Source organism: Phoca vitulina, unplaced genomic scaffold (genome assembly GCF_004348235.1).
Source record: "Phoca vitulina isolate PV1807 unplaced genomic scaffold, GSC_HSeal_1.0 scaffold33, whole genome shotgun sequence".
Taxonomy (NCBI): domain Eukaryota; kingdom Metazoa; phylum Chordata; class Mammalia; order Carnivora; family Phocidae; genus Phoca; species Phoca vitulina.
In genome coordinates, this window is record NW_022589736.1 from 5,566,258 (window position 1) to 5,591,513 (window position 25,256).

Genomic DNA, 25,256 nt, shown 5'->3' on the forward strand with positions numbered 1-25,256 from the left:
GGGCTTGTTTCCAGAAAAATCTTTTTTCTTTCCTTTTTTTTTTTTTTTTTTTTAAAGCCTGACCATCTCTAATCCAATGCCCAGAGTTGTTTTATCACCACCTCTTGTCCTGTGCCGTGGCCAGGATGATGCATCCCTGCCGAGGCCCATCGAGCGACACGGGGCATCTGCAGCCCAGCTCGTTGTGGGCTAGGGTTTTGTGATTCGGATAATCATTGAAGTTAGGTTTCTTTTGGCTGGGCCAAACTGACTTCACTCCCATAACATTATTTATTAATTTTTTAAAGATTTTATTTATTTGAGATAGTGGCAGAGACAGTGAGAGAGAGCAGAAGCGGGGGGAGCGGTGGGCGGCGGGGGGAAGTTGACTCCCCACGGAGCAGGGAGCCCGATGCGGGGCTCGACCCAGGACCCCGGGATCATAACCGGAGCCGAAGGCAGACGCCCAACCCACTGAGCCACCCAGGTGCCCCAGCCCGTAACGTAATTTATTACGACAGATCCTGGGTCTGATGGCCCCTGCATAGATGTTTGAGGCTAGAACCTGAGCTGAGGATTCTCTAATTTTGTTCACCGACCTGAACCCACCAGTGGCCTCCATCCTACCTGTGGCTCCAGCCACGAGCACCATTCTCCCCGTTGTAACTTGGGGACTCTAACTCACATCTGAAAGATCCCTGACGCCCTGTTAGTTGTTTTGGCCAAAAGGCAGTAACACAACAGAAATGCACTTGTGTTACCATATTTGTGAGTCACACTGGGGAAATGGCATGGGAGCTCAAAGCACAGTAACCGACGGGATACATTCCTCCTTTTTAATCTGGCGTCTAAAATTTTCCAGTAAATTCTCGAGTCTTTATTTTCCTTGTGGGACACAGATCCCATGAATGTTTTTCTAGGATTTTTTTATTCTTAACCCCATGGGATCAAATTTGTCTCTAGTGCTGGTAAATAAAAGAAATGCTTTTTAAATAAAATTCAAATGGTAAGTAATGCTTCGCGCTTGCTTTTTTCTGTTTTGTTTTGTTTTGCTTTTCTGAGTTTCTTCAACTTTCTGTGGTTTCTTTACTAAAAAGCCCTGCCCCATGTCTCCTGTGTGTCCACGCTGGAGCGTCCTGTCTGCACCACTAACCTGTGGCCGGGCCGTTGAGCCCGCTGTCCTGGTGATCGTTGCTCCTGCTTTGGCTGGTGTGAAGCAGTTCTGCTCCTGATCGGGCTCCAACCTTCCGTGGAAGGGTCACTGTCCCTCCCTGTGCATGACCGTTGTCCAGGCTTTCCTGCTTTTTTCTCTGCCCTTGGCTGGAGTTTGCATCTGCTTACGCTCAGTGGAAGCAACTGCAAGTTCACGTTTTCTAATTGTCACCTGCTCTGACCCTCCTGGGGTGGGGGTGGATGGGGACTCGGGACTTGTCCTCGGCAGGGCCTGGCCCCGGTTGGCGTTCACCTCCCTGTGACACGAAGCCAGGAGCCTCCCACTTCAGAGTTGCAGGTTCCTCTGCTACAAAACATGGTTTCCAGGTTATAAAGATTAGATACAAAAAATATACGGAAACTCTAAATGATCCGCTTTGCTCCCCTTGGAGGGATTTGGAAATTTGTTATATGATCTTTTAAATCTGGTTTCTCATTCGTTTGATTTTCTCCCAGCCAGTTGCCCAGTTTCAAGGTCGGCAGCTTTGTGTCCATGCCGGTGCCAGACCCCCCCTCACTAGGCGAGCAGGTGTGTGGGTGTGCCGAGGCCCCGAGCCCGCGGGTGGCTTGTGACCCGTGGTGAGTCGGGTGCTCAGGGTGACCTGGGTAAGAGCTTCGACGCCCACGCCTGGGCCTGCTGAGCGTGTCCTGGTAGGGATGCGGGTATGGGCATGGCATGTGGACATCGCCGGGTTTCTTGCAGGGTTGTTTGTGCAAGCCAGAGTGAGGTTGTGTGTTGCTTGGGAGGTTTGGATCTGGGTTGGAACCCAGCGGGGCTGGCCGCATAGAGGGGAGTGGCAGGCTGGAAACGTGCCGTTGGGGGCTGAGGTGACGGGGCACAGGGCGCTCTCCGTCCCTCCTGATCTGCTCCGGAGGGACCGAGCACCCGTGAGTTCAGTGCGGGTTCGTGCGCCTACCCAGGAGCTCCTCCTGGCCACATGGCTGGCCGCCCGGAGCGCTGGGATTCTGCCCCCGGGGCACGTCGGCAATGCCAAGGACGGTTTCGGTCGGCAGAACGGCCTATGGGGGCACCGCTGGTACATGGTGGGTAGAGGCCCGGCTGCCGCTGACCCCCACCTCAGCACAGCCCCAGCTCGGCCCCACTGCAGGGAGCCATCGGCCCCAGTGTCCGCAGTGCCGAGGCCCCTGACGTGTCACGTTCTTGGGCGCTTCCGTCACTGTCCTCAGCGATGACGTCCTCCGTGTCCGCGCGTACGCTCGGCTTACCCATGCGTCACTCAGAACAGGCCTCTGTGCATCTCGTGTGTCGTGAAGGCTGCAGTGACTCTGGGCACCTCTGAGCAGGGGTTCAGAAAGCCGTCCCGCCATGGCTGCGCGCTCGCAAGGGGGCTGTGTTGGCGTCCCCAGAACTGGCACATGAGCCATCCCGGTCCAAGCTGAGCCCTGTGGTGCTGAGAAGGCTGGGAGGGTGGCCGCCCTGTTAGGAGCTCAAGGAGATGGGAGCCAGGGCTATTTCCCCCCAAGGTGTCTTGTCTTTTCTCGGTGTTCATGCAGGGGTGTTGTGTTGTAAATTCTGTGCGCTCAGAGCCCGAAGCGGAGGTCCGCGTTGCTCCCTGGACTTTGGGCCCGACGTCCCCTCCAGCCCCCCCCCCCCACCGTTCCCTCTCCTGGCAGGGCTGCCCCCATCCCCGCTGGAGGGTCCCAAGCGTTTTCCTGGAGATTGAGGGAAGGTTCTTGTGGTTACGGGATGCCGGATTTAGAGATGCTGACCGCCCTCCTGGCCTCAGAGCCCGCCCTGTGACTCCCAGGGACAGCTGGCTGCACACCTACCCGCGCTGGCACTCCATGCGGGGCCCCAAGCTGGACCTGGGGCCGAAAGGCAGGGTCCATGCGGGGACAGGGGGGCAGGCTGAGGTGGAGGAGGGCGAAGGCAGAGGGGCTGCAAGGCAGGGGAGTGACCCCCTCACCTGCCTCCTGGCCGCTCCCCGGACTAACCCACCACAGGCCACAGGCCCGCCATCCACACATCCTCGGGCCACAGGCCCCTGGGACCCGATGTGTTTTGGGGAAACATGGGGCCATAGAGAGCATGGGCCTCTCCGGGAGGCCTGGGCCGTCCCCCTTCATCCGTGTGCACTCCTGCCACAGCACTCGGTGGTCACGCAGAGGGGTAAGTACAGCCCTACAGGGGTCCGTGCACCTGCGGGCGGTCTCTCAAACCGCCCAGCCGTACAGCGAGCCTGGTGGGTTCGGGGACGGTGGACGGTGGGCCTGTGTCCACTAATGAACACTTGGACTAACACTGAGGTGGGGACCGCAAACCTCTGCCTGCGTGCTTGCGAACAGCCCCGTTCTTTGACCTCGGAGGCAAGCACATTTACCTTGGGGTCCCCGAGCAGTGCTGGGGCTCAGGCCGCTCCATGCTGTTGTGTCAGGCTGGGAAGGGCTTGGGGAAGAGCAGGGGTGCACCCTGCCGGGCTCTCCAGCCCAATGACTGCTTGTCGCCCTGTGGGCTGCCTTTCACGCCGGTGCCGGGGTCCCTGCTGAGGCCGAGCCTGCAGGGTCCCGTGCCCCCGTGGACCACACGAAGCTGTCAGGCTGGCCTAGCCCCGATTATGCTCCCACCCAATTGGCCTCCCTCAGGGCTTCCGAGCTGCCAAGGAAGGTCCGCTGTTCATCCACCACTAACATGGCCCCTCCCCCGGCTCCTGCTTTGCTGCCTGCCTGCTTGCGTCCCCTCCTCTTGGAGGCCTGCGCCCCATGGCAGTGTCCCCACTCCCGCAGTGCCCTTCGCTGCAGACCCAGAGCTCCCACGCCCCGGGCCCCGTGGACGCAGCTCGCAAGGGGGTGCTGGGGAAGTCCCGCTGACCGCCCGCACCGCTGCTTCAGGCTTTCGAGAGCGCCATTCTGTTCGCTGATGTGCGCGACCGCTACCAGGAGTTTTGTGTTCCCATTTGCGTCCTGCCGGCCACCATTAGCAACAGTGTTCCGGGCACGGACCTGAGCATGGGCTCTGACACTGGCCTCAATGCCGTGGTGGAGGTAAGAGGGCCCCGTGGCTCCATCAGGCCGGACGCGGGGGGTCTTTCTCTTCCCCACCCGATGCTGCAGAAGGAATGAGCCACAGTTAGGATTCCTTTCGTGGTCCGTTAGGGGGAGCTCATACTGTAGGGAGAGCCTACCACCCACTGTCAGCTGGAACGAGGATGGTCCTCCAGCGCTCCGGGTGATGTGTGTTCTTGCGCACCCCAAAACAAGAGGCCCTGGTCTCTCGTGGGCTGTGTCCAGGAGGCTTGCGCTTGTGCTTGGGGGGACGGCCAGCCCGGACGTGGTGTGCGTGCAGGGATTCGGGGCCTGTGAGTGTGAAAGCTCTGGGGGAGAGTAGGCACGTCTGCAGCTTGGACATGCCCTTGGTTGTGCAGGGGGAGGCTCGGCTCCCGGGGACGGCCCCCCATCCTCGGGGGTCCGGCAGGCCCCCGCACTGGGCACTGACTGGTCTGTGGGGTCCATGTGGGAGCCAAGGACTTCCGGTAGCGCAGTGGCGGGCTGCTATGGGGTGCGGTCCTCCCCTAACAGGAGGAGGGAAGTGGCCAGGGGTGGGCCGTGTTCTTGACATTCATGTCCCCTGGGCTCCAGAGACACCTGTTCAGCAGACACCTGATTCTCAGGAACATCCCCGTCCCGGTCCACGGGCTCTTTCCTGTCTTCACTCTGTTCTGAGCTCCACCTTATCTTTTGACACAACTTAGGTTTTTAAAACACGTGTGATAAAATGTTAGCAGTGTTGGAACTCTAACTCCCGAGTTTCGAGTCCAGTGAGGCCATGCCCAGAGACTGTGCTGGGAGAATCATCCGGCTGCCGCTGCAGACGTCAGTGCTCCCGGATTCCTCGCTGTCCCCCCAAAGGCAGAGCACCCCCTCCGTGTACCCCAAGTGTGGGGTGGGGCTGCCATCCATGCTAAGGCTTTGTCAGTGCTGGTTTTAGTAACTGAGGGGAGCATGGCTGCAATTGCCGGGTTAGGACCTGGTGCGTCTGGGGCCCGCTGTCCCCCGGCCATCTCCTGGGAGCGGGACAGTGGCTGGAGCTGGTGCTGGAAGTGGGCCACGCCGGGGAGAGGTTTGGTGTGTACTTGCAGTTGTTATTTTGGGGCCAAGCCAGCAAGCGCTGGACCGGAGTGGTTGTGCGGGACGGAGCCAGATGAGGGCACCGTGGTCCCAGGAGCATGCACGTGGTCTGCGCCGGCGAGGCAGTGCAAGGCGGCGGATGGAGGGGTCTGCTGTTGCACCCCTGAGCCTGTGTCCTGAGCACGGCCCACGGCAGACGTTTTCTTAGGAGACCCGCGGTCTGAGCGTCTGGAAGACTCCGGAGGGCCTGTGTCTAGGAGCCACTGTCCAGCTCTGAACAGAGCTGCCCTCAGGGGCTGGAGTGTTTGGGGTAGACTGAGGGTGACCAAAACCCAAATGTCACAGGCAGCTTTTCAGAAGAAGCCAACCTAACAGACATTGCACTAAGCCCATAAAACCTCATGGTGCCCACGTCCCGCGAGGCCACGTGGGCAGCTGCAGCGAGCTGGTCCCAGCCCCCCCGCAGTGGGCAGTGTCAGGACACGGGGTCGGTGAGCACACCAACCAGGGGCAGGGGGGGTCGCTGGGGTCTGCAGCCTCAGTCTGTGCGTGTCCCAGCCTGGACACCCCCACGCCGGAATGACCCGTGTCCTTCTCTGTGGCCAGACGTGTGACCGCATCAAACAGTCGGCCAGTGGGACCAAGCGCCGCGTGTTCATCATCGAGACCATGGGGGGCTACTGCGGCTACCTGGCCAACATGGGGGGGCTTGCCGCCGGAGCCGATGCTGCCTACATTTTTGAGGAGCCGTTTGATATCCGAGACCTGCAGGTACGTTGATGCTGCGGGGCCCTGGGTGACACGGTTGTGTCAGGGGGCTGGCTCCGAGGAGAGGGCGATGGGGTTGACAGGACACCAAGGTTTACACACTGTCAGTGACCCCCTCACCGAATTGAGGGGCGTGAGCTGATGCATCAACTTCCCGTTAGACCTCCGTCCGCGGGTCAGCCCAGTGTCCTTGTGGAGGTGTCCGTGTGGGAGGGTGGCCGGGGCACATCCTCCCCGGAGCCCCGAGGCCCGCCTGCTGGAAAGGCTGGGTGTAACGGCGGTGGTGCACGGCGCCCGCCGGGGTGGCGGGACCTGTGAGGTCACGGTGTGGCGGGCTGAAGGCACTAAGAACAAAACAGAACCAAACTGAACGCCCGTTCTCTCTGGTTGGCATGCTTCCTTTAAAGAGTTTTTTTTTTAAATTAACAATGTATTTTTTAGAGCAGTTTCAGGGTGAGGACAGAATTCCCTGCACGCCTGCCCCACACCCAGCAACACCCCACCAGGGTGGGACTGTTGTCAGAACAGATGCTCCCCCCCGCCCACGCTGATGCATCCTCAGCACGTGGGGCCACAGCTGACATCAGGGTTCCCTGTGGGATCCCAAGGCTGACATGCGCTTTCCAAATCGGCAAAGGTTCCTAGGGCCCAGCTTTATGGGGGGCAAGTGGCCAGTGCAGGGGAGTCGGGCTGCGCAGCCCCCGTGGGGAGAGAGGGGAGCTGGTGGGAAGGCTCCAGGGGGGCACTGGACAAGGACAAGCCTTAGTAAGACAGACACAACTGAAACCCACAAAAATACAAATAAAACTAACTTTGTGCTGCTGACGTGAGCACAGGAACTTTAAGGTCTTTCTATGTTTCTGGACCACATAAATCAAGTAGAGACCTGCTTGATATGGATTTCTTCACAGTGTGGAATTAAATGTTTGTACTTCAGAAAGCCACCTCAAGACCGTGCTCGGCCAGCGCATGTCTCTGCTCCGGCACACGGACCCTAACCACTGTGATGACGACTGAGGTTTGCTTACACGCAAACACCTCCGTTCCTTGCCCAGTTTCTGTGCTCAAGATACAGGACTCCTTTCCTTATAAACTCTGTACACGAATTCAAGTCTGTAACAGCTTCTCCTGGCCCCCAAATCCTCAGGCAGTTAGGAGATGATGTACGACGTCAGGTACACCAGTTTTTCCTCCTTTGGGCAAATGAGGAGTGACGGACACCGGGGACACACAGGTTCAGTGCACAGATTATGTGAATTCGCGATTTCAGAGGGAAAGCTGTTCCTTGTGGAAAGCGTGCTGCAGGGAAGTTGGGCCCCGGACGCTGTCCCTGTGCCCAGTTGAGCGGCAGTCCTCCCGGGCCGAGCGCGCTGCCTGACCTTGTGTGCTGGTCTCTTCCGGCCCGTGTGCACCCCCGGTCTGCGCGCGCCGGGTGCCGTCCTCTGTGCCGTAGTGGGAGCCGTGACGCGCTCCCTGCTGCTGCGTGCGGTACTAGGGTCACGCGGCGGGCGCCGGGTCCAAGCCTACCGTCTGACGGACTAACAACGCTCTTCCCTAGTCCAACGTGGAGCACCTGACGGAGAAGATGAAGACCACCATTCAGAGGGGACTCGTGCTCAGGTACGGACACTCGTCCTCACTCACTGAGCCCGAGCTTCCCAGACGACCCGGCCCCAGGGTCGGAACACTCAGGGGCGGTCATCAGTCACCACTGAAGAAATGCAGGAGGGGCCGTTGCACGCTGCGTCAAACACGGCATACATTTACGTAACTCAAGGGTACTTCGCAAAAATTCACTTTTGCTTTGTAGCTTTTTGTTTTGTTTTGTTTTGTTTTTTAAAGATACCACCAAGTCATTTCTTTAATTAAGCCACTGGCATTTCTAAAGAACACGTGTAGTCCAGGCGGGCATGGGCCGGCTGCCCATCCCGCCGGCGCCCTGAGCCCGTGTCTCCCCTCGCCGCAGGAACGAGAGCTGCAGCGAGAACTACACCACGGACTTCATCTACCAGCTGTACTCCGAGGAGGGCAAGGGCGTGTTCGACTGCAGGAAGAACGTGCTGGGCCACATGCAGCAGGTGGGGCCTGGGGCCCGCGCGGCACTAAGCAGGCTGCCGTCCGGAGGCTCTATGTAGATGGATGCCTTATTTTAGCCATAATGGGGAAAAAAACTGTGTGCTCATGAGATGTTTTTAAACATCTTGGCATTTACTTCCCTATGTTATAGTTCCATTTCAGTCATACCAGATACCACCAGCTTTAGAAATTCTGTGTTGGGGTAGATGGAAGACGATCAATGTTCAATGTTGGAAACGTTGATTGGAAAAACCTAATCAAATGAAGTACTTCATTCAGTTTTGGGCCTTAGTAACTACACATCAAACAAATGATACTTGAGATTTGCACAAATTCGGAATGGTCTGGAAGGAATCTTGGGGTGTGCTTTGGTTTGCAAGCACGTCCCAGATGACAAAGCCGGAGACGGGTGTGGATTAGGGCCACAGCTCAGGAAGGCATACCTGTCCTGGTCCCAACACTGCCTCCTCTCCCCCCTGCCCCCCGCTATCTTAGGGTCTTTAACTTAGGGTCTACTCCTCCATTCCAAAGGGCCCGTGCGCATCTGTGTATTTTTGTGGGAGCTAGCCCACAGGGTTGGTCAGATTCTTAATGGAAACTGTGACCTGCCCCGCCCCAAAATAAGACTAAGACATCCGATAGGAGATTTGAAAATAATGAAGCTGCGAGCTGCACAGCCCCATGAAGGGTGGGGGTGAGCACTGGGAAGCTTGCCTCGCAGACTGAGCTCTGGCCCAGGTCCCAGCTACATACAAGCAGGTAAAAACATGCAAGAACAAAAACACAAAACCCCCCAAACCCTTATTTACAGATTCTGAATCTCTTAAAAGTATGAAGTGCATTTTGTGAAGTAATCGTACCTTTCAGGGAATTTTGACAAGCTGTGTCAGTAACCTCTCTGTAACTCTGTCCGCCCACAGGGTGGAGCACCTTCACCCTTTGATAGAAACTTTGGAACCAAAATCTCTGCCAGGGCCATGCAGTGGATCAGCACGAAACTGAAAGAGGCTCCGGGCAAAGGTAGGGAGTGGTGGCTGCGGGCGGGGACGGCCACGCGCTCTGGGACCATGCTGCATTGCTATGTGGCTTTCAAGGCTGTCATTCGGAGTGACCCTAGAAGGCAGTGCTTCGCTCCTGCTCGTCGGTGGTGGGAGGCGCTCCATAGTCCAGCGCCGTCCTCCTTGAATCGAGGATGTTGCCCATACACTAGGCTCCCCCAGCAGGACCCTAGATGTGACCTTCCCTGTCTTTGGCCACATGGCACACTCTGAACTGGCCTTGACTTAGGACACCTAGGACTTACGGATTCTTCATGACCTTTCTTTTCAGAGAAAACAGGAACTGGCAGGTGTCGGGACAGTTTGCTCCTTCCAAACCTAGCCTTTCTTCCTACACATTTCCCTCCCTCCCCACCAGAGGTGGCCTCGGAATTGCAGAATCCTTCTGCTTTCCTGTAATCCTGCCGCCTCGGGGACACCTTCACAGGCCCCTGTGGTTTACGTGAATGGAAGCCGACAGCGTGCATTTCCCTTTGCTGGGGTGTTGATGTGCACCCGGCTGGTGTTCCTGACCCTTGGCCCACATCCCGGCGTCCCCAACCACAGGCTCACCCGCAGCGCATGCGGTCTCCTTGGTCCTGCCCGTGTGACATGTGACCTGTCCCTGTCGGGCTGTCGCTGTGACGGGGGCAGCTCCACTGTGGCTTTGAGGCGAACCTTCCAAAGCGAGGAGGGGAAGCCAGCTTCCCTCGTGCTTCCTTCAGGGTCCCGTTGCTTCCCTGAGTTCTTCCGGTATTTTGCCTGCTTTTCTATTGCTTAGTAACACTTATTGACATACATTTTTTGCTTTTATATCATTGTATAGATTTAAAAATATTTTGATGACTTTACAGAAACTTGTTTTACTTTATATTCTAGGAAATTCTATTTCATATTCTGCCCATCCCATGTTGCAGACAGGGCTCTCGTGGGGCTTGTCATTTTGTGCAAGGCACCTCTCCTCAATCTTTAGGTAGACCGTTTACCTTCTCCTTTATGGTTTGAGCTCTTTTGCTCTAAAACATTTTTACACTTACTTCTTTGATCCACTTGAAGTCTGAGGTCTGATTTCATGTGGATCATCACTTACTTGGGTGCCATTATTTGAGAAGTCTCTAATCTCCGTCACAGACCAGGTATCTGTGAAGCTGGCGGGACAATCTCTGGGTTACTGGGTTTGCGGTTTGGCATTCAGTTATTGATCCTCGCCAGCATTCCAGCTTTATAGATGATTTCTGATAGCTGGAAAGGTGAGGCCCCTCTACCCTGGACTTCTTTTGGTTTCTGCTATTCTTGGTCCTTTGTGCCGTCACAGTCCACCAAAAACTCTGTTGGATGTTTTGAGGGAATTAAATTTAATCAACTCATTTGGGGGAGGAACTGACATTTTAAAAATATTTTCTAATTCATGAACACTGTATCTCCATACATTTAGGCCTTTCCTTATCTCTTATGAAAGCATAAGGATCTTGCAATATCTTTCGCTAAGTTTATTCCTGACTCGGTATTTAAAAAAATGTTATTGTAAGTATATATATTTTTTTTACTTACTGCTGGCATACAGAAATACAACTTTTTTTTTTTTAAAGGTTTTATTTATTGGACAGAGAGACACAGTGAGAGAGGGAACACAAGCAGGGGGAGTGGGAGAGGGAGAAGCAGGCTTCCCACTGAGCAGGGAGCCCAGTGCGGGGCTCGATCCCAGGACCCTGGGATCATGACCTGAGCCTAAGGCAGATGCTTAACGACTGAGCCACCCAGGCGCAGAGGCCGCGTGCAGCTCCCGGGGGAAGGCGCTGGGTGGCACCACTCTCGATGCCCCCCCACCGAGACCTCACTGCAAGACCCAGCTGAATGCTCTTTGCGCTTTTAGCCTTTTTTTGTAAAAGCCAAAATCCTCTTTGGATTTCTCTGTTAGCGGAAACAGGGACCAGGACACCTCCTGCTTCCTTTGTGGGGGGCGTGGGCTATGGAGTTTACCGAAGTTTACAGAAAGAGCAGTTTTGTAAGTTCTGTTTTCTAGGAAATTTTCTGGTGCCCATGGCCCTTTAACCCCCTTTACTGCGGACACCTGACCTCACCCCCGTTTTCCTGACCAGTCTGACCAGACCTGTGTCCGTTTCATTTCTAACCTTTGACTTAAAAAACAGCAAGGCCAATAGATCCAACCTAATTTTAGTCTTCAAAGAACGGACTCTGGCTTTGATTGTTTCTACTTTGGGGTTTTTCCCCACTTCACCTGAGGATGCTCATCTTACCTTGAGGCCTCCCCGTCTGTGCACACACGAGCCTCGGCTTCCGATGCCATCTCACCGGAGCCGGCTCTTTGTGCGATGGCAGCCCAGTGACACCTTGTCTCCCCAGCACCGAGAAGCACGCGCCTTCCTTCCTTAGCTCTGGGGGCAAACCGCTAAGCGCAGGTAAACCTGCCCCTCTCGGGGGGGGCGAGTGTGCAGGGCGAGGGGCCAGGGACCGCGCCGTGACCCAGGAGCCTCCTCGTCCCTGCCCTCCCCCGCTCTAGGCCTGTGGGGGCTCAGCGGTACCGGAGCCAACAGCCCCCGAGGAAGCACAGTCGTGTGCCGGTTCCCTGGGCTCGTTGCCCACCTCATCTGCAGGCCCCGGAGTGCGCAGGGGCCCTGCCTCCGGCCCAGGCCGTCCGAGTTCTTCTCTGCCCCCCCCAGGATTCTGCTCCGTGCCGTCGGCAAACCTCCTTTTCTCCCTCACCTCTCCACCTGCCTTCAACGTGACCAATCATTTGTTCTGACATCACTCTCTCTCTTTTACAGGAAGAAGATTTATGAGCGATGATTCCATCTGTGTGCTGGGAATAAGCAAGAGAAACCTTCTTTTCCAACCTGTGGCCCAGCTGAGGCAAGAGACAGACTTTGAGTAAGTAAATAAGCCCTCTCCAGTCTACACCTCAGTGCCGGGGCAGGAGTGTGGGACAGGGCGGAAGGACGCCGCTGCGGGAGGTATGGGCATGAACCCGTTCTCACGATCTAGAAAACACAAGCCTTTGAGAAACAGGGCAGGATTTCTAGAAACACACAGAATGGTTTCCAGTAGCTTACGAAAACTGCTGGATCCTCCATCAGCCCCCGAGTGCACGAAGCCCGTCCTCCGGGATGAGGCCGTCCTGACTGTCGCTTCCTCCTGCCCCACAGGCACAGGATCCCCAAAGAGCAGTGGTGGCTGAAGCTGCGGCCGCTCATGAAGATCCTGGCCAAGTACAAGGCCAGCTACGAGGTCTCCGACTCCAACCAGCTGGAGCCCATGCCTCACCGAGGCCACGAGGAGCCTGCCGCCATCTAGACGCCGCTGGACCCGCCCCGCCCGGCCAGCGCAGCTCCGGACTTCCGTTTACCACCCGTCTCTGTAACACTTAAGTTATTTATCGGCACTTTGATGCGAGTACTGTTGACGTTAATACCTAGTCACAGAGCCCCCGTCCTGTGTCCTTCATCCCCAGGGGACCTTAAGACTCCAGCACGAGCTGTCGGCTGTGTCTCCTACTGTGTCCTGCTTTAAACCGTGCGTAGCCAGTAGAATTAAACATTTAGCTCAAACTCCCACTGTGGTCCTCTGTTTTTTTAGGTAGGAGTTTAAATCCTCAGGATCTGGGCAACTGTAAAGGTTTTTCCGGCAGTTCTGTGGGCAGGGACGGACACAATGTACTGGCAGCAATGAACTAGGCCCTATGCAAGGACAAAGGCTCCGCTCTGACACACAGGAGAGGTGACCCCACTCCTTCTAAAGTGATGTCAGGCGTGGAGTTAAAAACAGAAACCAGCAATGTGTGTGTTAAGAACAAGGCCAGCGTACATGCACGGTTTCGCGCCTGGCGCCCGCTGAGCCCCACACCCTCCTACCGAGGAAGCACGTGCCTGTGTCTGGTGGGACCCACAGAGCCCTGCTTCACTGAGGACAGGGAGCCAGCTGACCTACATCGGTGCTAAGTGAACAGCATTTCTGCCTCTTCTGTCGTCTGAGACGTACAGAGAGCTGGAGGGTCACAGCCAAGGTCTGTTCAGACCGAGAATGGCACGGTCAAGGAAGAACCAGCGCAGACTGTGCTTTCTGTGGGAGATCCGTAAGGTCACAGACGCTCCCTCCCATAAAAACCGTGGGAGCAGCTTAATGCGCTTATAATCCGCTAGGCCGCCCATCTGTTCCAGACTGTTCCACGGGTCTGTGGTGTGAGCATACTGGTTTTACAAATCAAGGCACCTCAGGTATCTTTGTTCACTTATTTTTTAATAATGGCCCCAAAAATTACTCTAGCAAAATGTCACTTAAAATGACTAAAGCACAGGTAGGTCAGGGCAGAGCGTCTTTTATTTTTAAGTTTTTAAAATAAATGCTCCAGAATCAGTAAGGTAATATAAGCGTTTATATCATCAATATTTTAAAATTATCATCTGTGCAACTCTAGCATTCAACACATGATTATTTCAATTTATTCTAAGACAGAAGAGCTTGGTCTGACCAGCCACACAAGAATGAGGTATGAGCAAAATGTGGGGGGAAACAGTAACTTTTCTCTTTCAAACTAAATTAGCTCAGGCTTCATGTTGAGGAGCCCCACATGCCTGTAGGTTCGGTTGAACTCCTGAGCACATCAGAATTACTCGCTATTTTATTATCCATGACGGGTCCTTAGCGATTTTTGCATTCTCTGGTCCAAGCAGAGCCAACCCGTGTGCGCTCTTCCCAATGCCAAGGTACCTGGAAGGCAGGTGGGGATACGTCAGGGCTGCTTCCCACGTTAGGAGCCTGGGGCAGCCACGGGAGGGCTCTGAACACTAGGCCACGTGGTACGTACTTGTTGCTCACGTCGATGAGATCCTCGTGGCTGACGGCGAATAGCTGCTCCCGGTGCACCTGCTTCATCTCATCCGAGAGGCCACACAGGAAGTGGTCCAGCCCTGACCATGAACACGCTAACTCAGGCCAGCTGACCAGGGCGGCAGATCCTGTTCTAAGGGCACCCGAGGGACACACTTCCACCAGAGGTCACACTGTTGACCTCACGTGCCCACCAAGCCACTCCCCTCGGGGGTAGAGGCCAAGTCAGAGTGGCTCCCTCCCCCAGACTCGGGCCTCAGATCACTCAAGCTCTGAGAGGACAGAATGCCGCCCTCTGCGAGTGGCCAGCACCGAGAAGCTCTGGCTCAAAGGGGACATCTGTGCATCATAAAGGAGGATGGAAGAGGGGTACTGTGGGAACACCAGGTATCAGGTGCACTGTGTTGTTCACTCCAAATACCTCTGTCTGAAGGAGCCACGGGGGTGTCCACGACAGAGAAAACAGAAAGCTTTGCTTCGTCAATGTCCTGCTGTGTGAACTTCCCAGCCTTAGCCCAGTCCACAGCCTTCGAGAAAGACTGCAGCGTCTCTGTGGAACGTGGATCCCTAGGAGACCAGAGAGACCCATGCTGACCTACTTCACCACCAGATTATTAAATACACCTCTCTGATTTTGTGAAGAGAGGAGATCAGGTGGACAGGGAAGACGACTCACGGAAAGACACTAAGAATGGTTGAGTAAAACCCCTCACATCCTGAAGACACACGCGGACTAGACGAATAACCCCCCATAAAGGGGCCGGAGAGCTCCACGCCCTCGCTTCCTGCTCTGTGCTCAGCAGCATGCGCCCCGCAGCGGACACCGAGGGCGGGGTCACAGCCGCGCTCCCGTCCTTCTCTACAAGCACACACACGTCCTCCAAGCACCCAGGGACGTGGTGAGGCGGGAGCAGAGAGAGATTGCATCAGAGGGGCAGCAAACTCATCCTGCCCGCAGAGTATTCTAAATACTCCATGTCCTCGGAAACTTTCTAAAGAAAAGGGGCAAGAAGAGTCAGGGCCGTGACCACGAAGTGCCCGGCACCCCACTGAGCCTCTGTGCTGGACACGAGCCCAGAAAGCTCTCGGCCGGTCTCCTCTGTAACTGAATCTGGGTGTTTGGTAGCGGGCGTATTTAAGCCAAAGTCTCCCATTATGTACTCCTGCTCCTAGACACGGACAACCAAGAGGATGCTGCTGGGTGTGGTGACGTGCTGAGGAAATGAGAAACAAGGGGAAACACGTCTTCAAAGGCTGGTCCCAACATGTAAGACAGTGACCCGCGGATGCTTAGTGGAGCCGGGGAGACGCGGCGCTCAGACTCACCGGTAGGAGTAAAGTGTAAACACCCCGTCACGGCTGAGTCTGGCACCTCCACCATAAGCACCACCCTTTTCTCGAATTTCTGTATGCAAGAATTTGGCAGTCATCAAGCGTGCAAGGATCTTAAGACTGAAATGAATGATTAAAAAGCACAAGTTAAAAACCATAGGCCTGGCAGGGACGTATCGGATGTAATATAATCATGTACTTGCTGTCTTTCTTAGGTGAAAACTCGCTGTCTTACATTGGGTAAAAACAAAAATACAGTAAGATACACTCTGGTCTCCCCTTTCCTAATGAACGAGAACAAACATGAGGAGAAAAACGTAAGATGAATTTTCAAACGAGGGTTGTGGGGAAAGGTGGTGAGGGACGCGAAGGTCCCTCAGACACGTTTAGGCCCTTCCTGGCTACAGCACACAGGGACACTAACAACCTGATCAAGGAACACATTACTAAACTTTATCGCTCAAGGCAAATGTACAAACCATCCTTTCTCTAAATCCCCCCACTGGTGTGCGCACGGGTGTCTCTCTACGAAAACACGGAGAGCTCTTAACCAGATTTCTGTAGGTATCCGCCCTAAGAAAACACACTCCAACAGAGTGACCTTCTGAGTCCTGCACTCGCAACAGAAGTGCAGTTATGGGGGGGTGCCCTGCAAAAGAAACGGAATATTCTAGCAAGTACCTTCACAGGACAGAGAGTGGGGCCCTACTCGCTCTCCACTGACTGGTCTAAGTCCAGACACTAACTGGAGGAGACACAAACAGGTGTCCCCGGAAGACGGTGGTGGGGGAGCTGCTCATATCGTGGGTTTGCGGTGCCAGACCTATGCAGACTGGCTCCCCACTCCCAAACAGGGACTGAGGGGCTTACCTGCCACATAATTTTGAACATTCTGAATTACACAAGGAACACAAGGTCACTGCTAGAAAATTATAAAATACAGAGAAAGGGGGAAAAAAAAATTGATACTCCTACTACCCAGGGTCCTGCTTATAACCTCTCCATGCTTTAAATCTGTTTAATAGAATACGTATCTGTAGTCTGCAGAGCTCAGCATACAGAACCCATGTTTGTTTCCCAGGAACATGGTAACAAACTGACCACACTGCTGAACACCATCCTGTGAGTCTATTTCCCTCATGGAAACGTCCTTTCCCTTGAACCCAGAAGCAGCCTTGCATGTCTGGGCCCTGTGTGCCCACCAGCCATCCCTGCTCTCCCGTCCCCTTCCCGGGAAGCCCCTGCCCACCCCTGGCCCCGTACCTGGCATGGTCTGGGTCTGCGTAGGGGGCAGTCCTGATGCATTCGCCCACGTAGTTCACTGGGAACGGAAGCAGGAAGTGCGTCTTCATCTGGCACGGTTTGAAGGTGGGGTCCTGAGGAGGACAGGCCGGCCGTGTTGGCTCCTGCTGCGGGCTGCCCCCCCCCCACTCGCCCCCACTGTCATCAGGTGCTCATGGCTAAGGGCAAAGCACTGGCAATCCTGTCGTTCCACACAAGTGCTCACTTTACAACGGAATACTCCAAAACCCTGACCCGAGGCTTTAAAATACAGTTCCTCAGTTAGAAACATTTCCTCCTACATGGTTTCCATCCATAAGTGACTGTGTGACCTCATCTTTGCATTTTCCCCCCGAGATATGTTAAATCGCCACCCTCTGATAAACCAAACCAAGAGCCATCACCACCAAAGCAGAGCAGGGAGAGGGGTGCCCGTTGCCCAGCTGATGGTGACACCCCCGACTCGGCAGTCCGCCGTGCAGGGTGAAGGCATGGGGAGCACAAGGGCCCCGGACAGGCCCAGGGCCTGCACCCCTGCCTGCAGGGTAGAGGCCCCCATGGCTGAGGCACCGGCCACCCCACACTTGACAGGGCACAGGTAAGATGGGAAACCGCTCTTTCCAAGGGGACAGGGACTATGCTTACTTACCGTTATCAGCCTCCTTATAACTTGGGGGCCGCTAACATGGGTGCTTCCACTGGATCCACTGGGTGCAGGTTTCTGAAAATAAAATGTTTCCAAGAGAAATGAGAAAAATCCCAAACTCACCTTACACGGCTACGGTATGGTCTAGAAAACTCACGGCCAATAATAAGTGTTGGGGCACACATGCTTCCCTGTTTCCAGTAACGCTGTCTGAAACAGATGGGATTTCTGTACGGGCTTCCAGACGGTCAGGGAGAAGAAGGAGCAGGCCAGCTTCTCAGGGACTCTGCTTCTGGCAAGACAGGCCTGGTCTGCCCGACAGGGTCACGGGCGCACGAGCATCAGCTCAGTCTGCGGACTGTGCGCCTTCTCCAGGAGAAGGCTTCTGGACTGTTCTGGTGAGCTACATGAAAGCCGCTCTGTAGGGTCATGGAAGTGGGCGGCCGGTGCTAGGTACGACCCGGAGAACGAGCCCCGTGCTGGGGCGTCCCAGGCCTGCTTTCCCGGGCCACTTTCGGGCCATTCTCACGCTAGCGTCACGGATCTCAAACCCGCCACTCTTCCCCAGCAGGAGAGTGTTCACTGCGAGGCTCCAGTGACAAGGGAACACGGGACTGAAGGCTGTGCATTCACTTCTCTCCTGGATTAGCTAACACTGGGCAAGCCCCCCCGCCGTACTCTGGCTCCTCACGTGCCACGGGGGCATCGGGGGCATCATACCCATGCACGGCACAGTGGTGGGAATGAAAGGGGCCACCGGAGACCCTGGGACCGCGCGCTGTGGCCGCCACCCCGTGAGCACGGGCTCACCTCAACCATGTTCAGGCGCACCGGCTTCCGTTCTGTTTTACTCCGACCGACGTTTCTAACGAACTTTTCTATTGCTTTTTCTGCCAGAGACATCTGCTGAGGCGTAGCATTCATGGAGCACCTATTCAAAAATCACAAATATCTAAGAAACCATCATTATAAAAATAAAACACTGTTTTACTCATTCGGTATTCTGCATGAGTAACACAAAAAAGGGACCACTACATCCATCTGGTATCAAATCATGTTTAAAAGTATTAAGAAGAAACAGGAGCCCGATAAAGAAGTAATACAACCGTCTCCACCGCGCTTTCAAGTTACCAAAAAGGCTTTGCCATCAGGTCCGGGCCAGAGCCGGGGCAGGGCCATCGGGACGCCAGGAGCACACTTCTGATGTCTGGCCCCGTGGAGAACACAGAACACAGATCTGCCTACCATGCCTTCGGACTTACATTATCGGAAGGCAGAAAACCTACATGACTGTCTAGAAGAGGAATCAGCAATGTGAACATGTGAACTGGTCATTAAAGTGGAAAAGTTTAAGTTGCCAAAAAATTCCTGTGCTCTCAAAAACATATTTGTATGTAATTCTTCTAAATCCCACAGAATCACAAATCTTGCTGTCATGTGCAAGTTACTTGAACGGTACAGACTACGGACCGTGTCTCTCTTTTCCTTTTTGGCCCTCACTCCTGAATTTAGTTTAATAGCAGGTACCACCATATTAATATGCTAACTACATTCCAGGAACTACACCAACTGCTTTGGAAACTGTCGTTTATTCTTTGCATAAATCTACACAGTAGTGTTTTATGGACAAGGAAGCAGAGGGTCCGAGTGGTTACACTGCCCAGGACAGCATGGGTGCAGGGTGGGCAGTGCCCCAGGCAGTGGACACCAGTGCTGCCGTCCCGGATGGTCGCGGATTCCCGAGAACTGACCCGGGAAGATACTGGGGATCTCGACGAGGTACTACAAGCTAATCTAAGCCTGTGTCCTTGCTAGTGAGATGCTGAAAATACACGATCAATCACCTGAACATTTCATTCGCACTCACGGCCCTGAGGGCTTAAGGCTGTGTGTGACCGATGTCAGATGTTTTCTTACCATCAGGGAACTGTTCTCATGAGAAACTGCGTTTTTACTCTGCTCTTAAGCAAGCTAATTTAATCCTAGAACTGGAAAGTAGATTTCTTGCAAGTGTTCAGTTATGTTGGTTCCAGAAGTTAATTGCAAGACAGGAAAGGTTAGCTTGCTTTCCTTCCCACCTTCTACAACATTAACTAAACTTAAAATATTTTTTCTCATAAAAAATGATTTCTTGATGATGATAACATAGAATGAATTCTATGACCTACCCCAAACACTGTCTCTGAGCTAAAGTTTATGTAACCACAGCTTCAAGTGAGAAGAATCTAAAAACTACACTTAGGGAAATGGGAAGAATGAGAAGATGTCTGTGCAGAAACAGCCCGGGGTGGGGGAGGGGCGCTACCTCATGTTGTCACAGTGCAGTACGTGTTCCTGGATGCGCGGGAGCTTTCTCAGCACCGGTCTGATGTCTGTCATTTCTGCGATCCTCTTCATCAGCCTCACCTGAGCCAGAGAAACCGACATCTGGAGACAGACCCCAGGGCAGGGGGCGACCACAGACACTCCTGCCCAGTTGGAAACCAGACGGGCTCAACTCGGGAATCCAGCTGGGGGACGGGTGGGCTGGGAGGGGTGGGACAAGGAGGATGAATTAAGAGAATCTTTCCCTATAAAATTTGGTCAGAGTTAGCTTTTCTGGGATATAAACAGTTTGTCACCAACTCTGGAAGACGTGGCTCATCACCTGATCCATCCCACTGAAGGTCTCCTGCAGGTCTCCCGTAGGCGTCAGGGTCCTGGTCGCCCTGACGGACGCGTAGAGATGCCCAGAGTCTGGGATCCCGTTGGACAGCTCTTGAGCGGACATCTTAACCAACACTCTGAAGTGTTCTTCTTCTTCAAAGCACGGGCTTTGTAAAAAGAAAAATGTATTAAGTTCCTGGAGACCCACCCATATCCCTTTCAATACCATGGAAAATTAATTACATGTAAGTTTTCAGATGATGTAAATACCCCAGGAGTTACAACTAAAATCAAGCTCAGAAACCAACAACCAAGAAATGAGTAAAAACTCCTACTTTCACAGCACTTCAGACTCAGTCCTCTGATCTAGCCCCAGGATTAGGTCTTTATAAGTAGTTACCTGTTGAATATTTCACTCCACAGATGCATCATGTCTGGTAGGTTCCTATCGAGGCAGAAAGATGAAAAAAGCACACCCTGAATCATGAAAGAAAGAAAAGAAGAAATTATTTAAGAGGGAAAAAAAGGATGCTGGAGACGCGCTCTGGAGCACGCTGGGACGCGGAAGCACGACGCTACCTGCTCGTAAGTGTCCAGATGCGTGGCGTCGGGCAGCACGTGGGGTGAGGCGGCCATCCCGCCCGTCTTCAGCTCTATCTGCTGTGCCTGCCTCCTGTAGTCCAGAAGGCCACAGCCCAGCCTGTCAACAGCAACGGAGGGGCCCTGGCTGGCAGCGCGGTCTTGGCCGCAGGGCCAGGGCCACAGCCTCCATTCCCCGCGCTACGGAGGGCAGCCGTGCGCCACTCCCCGCGGGGGCCGGCGCGTTCGGGGAGGTCACCGGGCGGCTTCCAGGCTGTGTGCGCAGGGAGCACTACGCTCTGCTCTGGCGGGGCCGAGCTTGCCGGCCTTCCTAGCGCTCCCGCCCTCCTCGCCTCTAGAACGGCCTGGCACGGACAGCATCTGCCCACACGCTCACGCTCACAAAGGAGACCTTTTTGAGCTTTTAGGAAAAGCAGAAGTCGTCTCAGGTGGGTGATGCTTTTCCAAGAAACATCCTGTGCCCAACGTAAGAAGTAACTCGGGCCACAGCGACACTCACGGGGTCCCCCGAAACGGCTGTGCCTCAGAAGGACCAGCAGGGGGAGCCACGGAGGGCAGAGAATGTGGAGAAGGTCCAAACTAGGGGTCTTCCCCAGACACCTGCCAGGGTGCACAGGACCCACATCCTCCGGCTGCTACCCCGGGAAGGCTGTGCGTGTGGCACGAGGGGTGGCCGGCCTACCCCCTACAGAGTCTCCTGGCCCTCGCCATCCCGGCACATGGGAAAGGAAATGTCCGGGCTCCGACTGCCTGCCCCTCAGCCCAGCACCCTCAGCCACCGGGACCCAGCAGAGGAATGGCGAGGTGCGGTCGCGTGTACTTGCCCGTGTTCTCACATCGACCCAGACACCAGCTTTACAAGAGCAGTAGCGATTACAGTTAGCTTGGTGGAGGAGGGCACACGACCCGGCCTCTCAAGGTTACCCCGTGCCTACACGTCAGATTTAGTTACTTACATTTTCTGATTAAAAAACAATCATTTTCACAATTTTAAAAGGAACTAAATTGCTGAGATAGATGTAACTGTATTACCTTGTACTCTAGGTTTATAAATGGTTTAAAGTTCTACATTTTAAAATGAAAATATGGCTTTTGTAGGAAAAATTCTCAACAAATATATTACACATTTTACTTACACAGTTTAATAACACTATGGGTTTTTTAAATTAAAACTGTATGCTGATAAGTGATTGCTGATGCACTAAAAATAACTACATATACAGAAAAATCCAGGGACAAAATATGCAAAGATGCCCTGATTCCACAGTGTGTGTGTCTTACTTGGTAAGGACGCTGCAGAAGAGTGGGACGTAGGGCCTGAGCTCCTCGGGGAGGGTGTGGAGGCTGGCGAACGCTCTGAAGTACACCACGCCATTGGTGGGCTGAGCACAGTACTGCACGGGGGTCTTGCCGGCTGGAGAAGCGAAAGGCAGCTAACTTTTGAATTGTGAAATCATTGTTTAGTATGTTTAAAATGATGGTGCCTTTCAAGAATGTTTAAACTTTCTCTCAGCAAAGACTACTACCCGTTCACAGTAAACACTGAGACAGTCTTCAACACTAAAATAACGCACGCCTTTGGAAGGGCTGGAACAGGAGCAGTGTTCTTCGGGCTCTGAGGCTGCCCTGGTGCTTGAGCTGGCCCAGGCCCGCCTCGCCCCACCTCCACAACCCCTTTGTGCAGCCCTGCACGCTGACACGGGACTGAGAGCTCCCGCCTGCGACACCCGACCCCACTCTCTCACCCATCTCAAATGCTGTCCGCCCCCCCAGGTCTGATGATCCGCTGGGCACCTGGCACCCCACGGCCTCCGGGGTCCCGACTCACTCAGGGGCACGTGCTGTGTGCTCCAGTCCTTCCAGCACCAGCATGGCACCGCAAACCAGCAGAGGGGGCGGGGCACCAACTCACAACCTGTCACTCACCCTCACTCATTCTCTTCATCCCTTCACTGATAAACCAAAGCTGGGGGAGACTAAAACACAAGTGGGATGCTACCCCCACCCTCCCGAGGCCTGGTCCAGAAACAGAGATGTCACCCATGCAGGCACCCCCATGCGCCAGCCGTGGTGAACAGAGGAGCTGGGGGAAAGCAGGAGCGAGACGCCCTGGAGGAGTGCGGCAGGTGGTCTAGACACCTACCCCCACGCCGGGGCACAGCTTGCCCAGGATGGACTCCGGCCCTGACGGGCTGATGCTGCCCCCCCCCCCCCGAGCCGCGGAGCAGGCCGGGCCGGAAGGAGCCCGTCCCGTGCAGCCCCGCCTGAGCCAGATCCCCCTGTGGTTGAGGAAGCAGCGCCCCCGCCAGGGAAGCACAGAGGTCCCAGCACACGAAGTCCGTGGGCAACGCACGGGAAAACCCACCCACACGCCCCGTGAAGAGCAAGCCTATAAAGCGCTCGATGAGCTGCCTCACGGAACACGTCCCCCCGTGGCGCCTTCTTCTGTGGACCGACCTGCCAGGGCCACCTCCAACTCCGTGAGCGGCACGCTGGGCTCGATGTCCGACACCTTCAGGGCCGGCAGACAGGAGGAGTCCTGAGGTCGGCTCTGCTGAGTCTGTAACTCTAAGCCTAGAGACAAGCAGGGGGAAGAGTGCTCAGCACGGCCACGGAAAGGTCTGGGAAGGTCCGCCGCCGCCGTGCGCCCGTACCTGCTCGCAGCGGCTCCCGCGGACAACCGGCCAGCCCGAGCGGCCAGCAGTGTGCTTTCAGCTCCCACTGCTGGTGCCCGGCAGACCCCTTCCCAAGCGCGGGAACCGGCCGCAGACACCGTGCTTTCCTGAACTCTCCTGTCCTTGCTGGACGCACAACTACTTTGCTGGGGTGGGGGGGGGGGGAGGCTTTGCTCAAGCAGTTTCCCCTCCACCCCCACATTGTATACTGAATCCTTGAACGTTCAACCCACTGTTTCCAGGGTTTTCAACCCATTTCCTGCTGGACTGAAATTTAGTAACTTTTATACTTGTCTACTCTGATTTCATCTGCACTAATCTCAGCACCATGCTTGTGTCATTACATAAATTTCACAAATTCTAGAAACGCTCAAGCACAGCTTTTCTGGGCCTGAGCCCTCACCGATCTGGTAAGAGGGGAGAGACCCCTCCTTCCTGGAGTCACAGAACCGCCCAGCCCATTGGGAGGGAACCCCAAAGCCTCGGCACATGCACCCGGTGACAGCAGTGAAAGGTACGCGAGTGAAGACCCCCAGTTTACAGAGTTCTGTCAAACAAACAGATGGGAGCTTCATTTCCCACAGCAATCTGAGCTGGCCTCCAAGTCTGCCTCCCTGAGGTCCCTGAGCACCTGTCCCTTCGGGGGAGCTGCAGGGCAGCCCTGAACAGGCCAGGGACTGCTGCCTCAAAGGGCTCAGCTGCCCTCCTTCCGGCCCCTTGGGGGACCCCTCCGGGAGGCACTGAGGAGCGGGCTCCGTGAGTTACTGCAGACTTCCCAGGCCCTCCGTCACCTGGGTGTTTCCTCCATCAACTACTGGTGGACCCCTGCCCCTCGACACCTCCGGGGTCTGTATGAGGGAGCCTGCTTCCTGCCGCCCCCATGTCCTGATCCGAGACTGGCCCAGGCCTACCTGTCATCCTGAGTGGCACCCTTCCCCCCGACAGCTCCTCTCCAGAGCCCCAGGTCGGCACAGCCATCCCGAGCAGCTTCTCCTTGGCCAGGCAACAAGCTCCCCATGGCAGGCGCTACAGCCCTTCACGACAGCGCATGACCGCTTACACAGACATACACCAAACTGGAGGATCGTTTCAAGGTCTTCATAAATTAATTTCCCATTCCCACTGTTTTCACTGGTGGTTAGCTACAGATTAAACTCTGATTGCAGATTGCTCCCACGGAAGTCCACAACTAAGACTTACTGACCTGAAATACCCCTTAAATGCACTAGCAGGGCCTCCTACCTAATGGAACTCTGTGGTGATCTGTAAAATAAAAACACGTTTTTGTAACACAGGCCTCCATCCACTCACACGTGGGTGTGGACCAGAGTACACGGGCTTTCTTAGAACCAAGCCCACCTCCATGGCCAGGGCAAGAATCTGACAACTCAGGGAATGTATGATCTGTTGCTTAGGCCTGGAATTATGTTCCATGCTATAAAGGGCTTTAATCAAAAACAAAATGGGTGGGACTACATCAAACTAAAAGCTTCTGCACAGCAAAGGGAACCATCAACAAAATGAAAGCCAATCTACAGAATTGGGAGAAAATACCGGCAGGCCACATCTGATAAGGCGCTAATATCCAAAGATATAAAAGAACTTACACAATTCAACACCAAAAAAGAAAAGCCCAAATACTCTGATTAAAAATGGGCAGAGGACTTGAATAACTCATTTTCCTAGAGAAGACATATAGATGGCCAAGAAAAATATGAAAAAGTACTCAGAATCTCTCATCCATAGGGAAATGCAAATCAAAACCATGATGAGGTATCACCTCACACCCATCAGAATGGCTTAAGTCAAAAAGACAAGAAATAAAGTGTTGGTGAGGATGTGGAGAAAGGGGAACCCTCTTGCACTCTGGTGGGAATTCCAACTGGTGTAGCTACTCTGGAGAACAGTATGGAGGTTTCTCAAAAAAAAAAAAAAAACAAAAAAAAAAACCAAACATAGAACTACTATATGATCCAGCAATTCTGCTCTGGGCGTTTATCCAAAGAAAACAAAAACTCTAACTTGAAAAGGTATCTGTACCTCCATGTTCATTACAGTGTTGCTCACTGTGGG

The 25,256-nt window shown here is 54.5% G+C and overlaps 3 protein-coding genes across 5 annotated transcripts in view; 2 read left to right on the forward strand and 1 right to left on the reverse strand.

The window, feature by feature from the left end:
• Positions 1 to 12,724, forward strand: part of PFKP (phosphofructokinase, platelet) — a 49,149-nt gene extending 36,425 nt beyond the window's left edge. Inside the window, exons 17-22 of the mRNA XM_032425557.1 lie at positions 5,884 to 6,048; positions 7,604 to 7,665; positions 8,012 to 8,123; positions 9,042 to 9,141; positions 11,945 to 12,047; positions 12,323 to 12,724. Coding sequence (XP_032281448.1) covers positions 5,884 to 6,048; positions 7,604 to 7,665; positions 8,012 to 8,123; positions 9,042 to 9,141; positions 11,945 to 12,047; positions 12,323 to 12,470 — 690 coding nt within the window. The 3' untranslated portion in view covers positions 12,471 to 12,724. The remainder of the gene's footprint in view (positions 1 to 5,883; positions 6,049 to 7,603; positions 7,666 to 8,011; positions 8,124 to 9,041; positions 9,142 to 11,944; positions 12,048 to 12,322) is intronic.
• LOC116645424 lies at positions 439 to 5,877 on the forward strand. The gene has a single exon (XM_032425558.1). It carries the CDS (start codon positions 2,701 to 2,703, stop codon positions 3,697 to 3,699), a length of 999 nt encoding a protein of 332 aa, XP_032281449.1. The 5' UTR covers positions 439 to 2,700; the 3' UTR covers positions 3,700 to 5,877.
• Positions 12,725 to 13,477: 753 nt separating the features above from the next.
• Positions 13,478 to 25,256, reverse strand: part of PITRM1 (pitrilysin metallopeptidase 1) — a 44,349-nt gene continuing 32,570 nt past the window's right edge. For 2 of the 3 annotated variants that reach the window (XM_032425554.1, XM_032425555.1), the window contains 13 exons: positions 22,966 to 23,082; positions 21,790 to 21,922; positions 20,488 to 20,608; positions 20,309 to 20,385; positions 19,910 to 20,075; positions 19,568 to 19,668; positions 18,073 to 18,193; positions 17,266 to 17,337; positions 16,599 to 16,711; positions 15,330 to 15,455; positions 14,425 to 14,570; positions 13,981 to 14,083; positions 13,478 to 13,883 (listed from right to left, as the gene is read on the reverse strand). In XM_032425554.1, coding sequence (XP_032281445.1) covers positions 13,790 to 13,883; positions 13,981 to 14,083; positions 14,425 to 14,570; positions 15,330 to 15,455; positions 16,599 to 16,711; positions 17,266 to 17,337; positions 18,073 to 18,193; positions 19,568 to 19,668; positions 19,910 to 20,075; positions 20,309 to 20,385; positions 20,488 to 20,608; positions 21,790 to 21,922; positions 22,966 to 23,082 — 1,490 coding nt within the window. In that variant the 3' untranslated portion in view covers positions 13,478 to 13,789. Of the gene's footprint in view, positions 13,884 to 13,980; positions 14,084 to 14,424; positions 14,571 to 15,329; positions 15,456 to 16,598; positions 16,712 to 17,265; positions 17,338 to 18,072; positions 18,194 to 19,567; positions 19,669 to 19,909; positions 20,076 to 20,308; positions 20,386 to 20,487; positions 20,609 to 21,789; positions 21,923 to 22,965; positions 23,083 to 25,256 lie in introns of those variants that run through there. The other variant, XM_032425556.1, reaches the window with a different exon arrangement.

What these genes read in the sequence shown, in the direction of transcription:
- LOC116645424 (XM_032425558.1), top strand. Translation starts at nt 2,701, where the DNA reads ATGCAGGGGTGTTGTGTTGTAAATTCTGTGCGCTCAGAGCCCGAAGCG.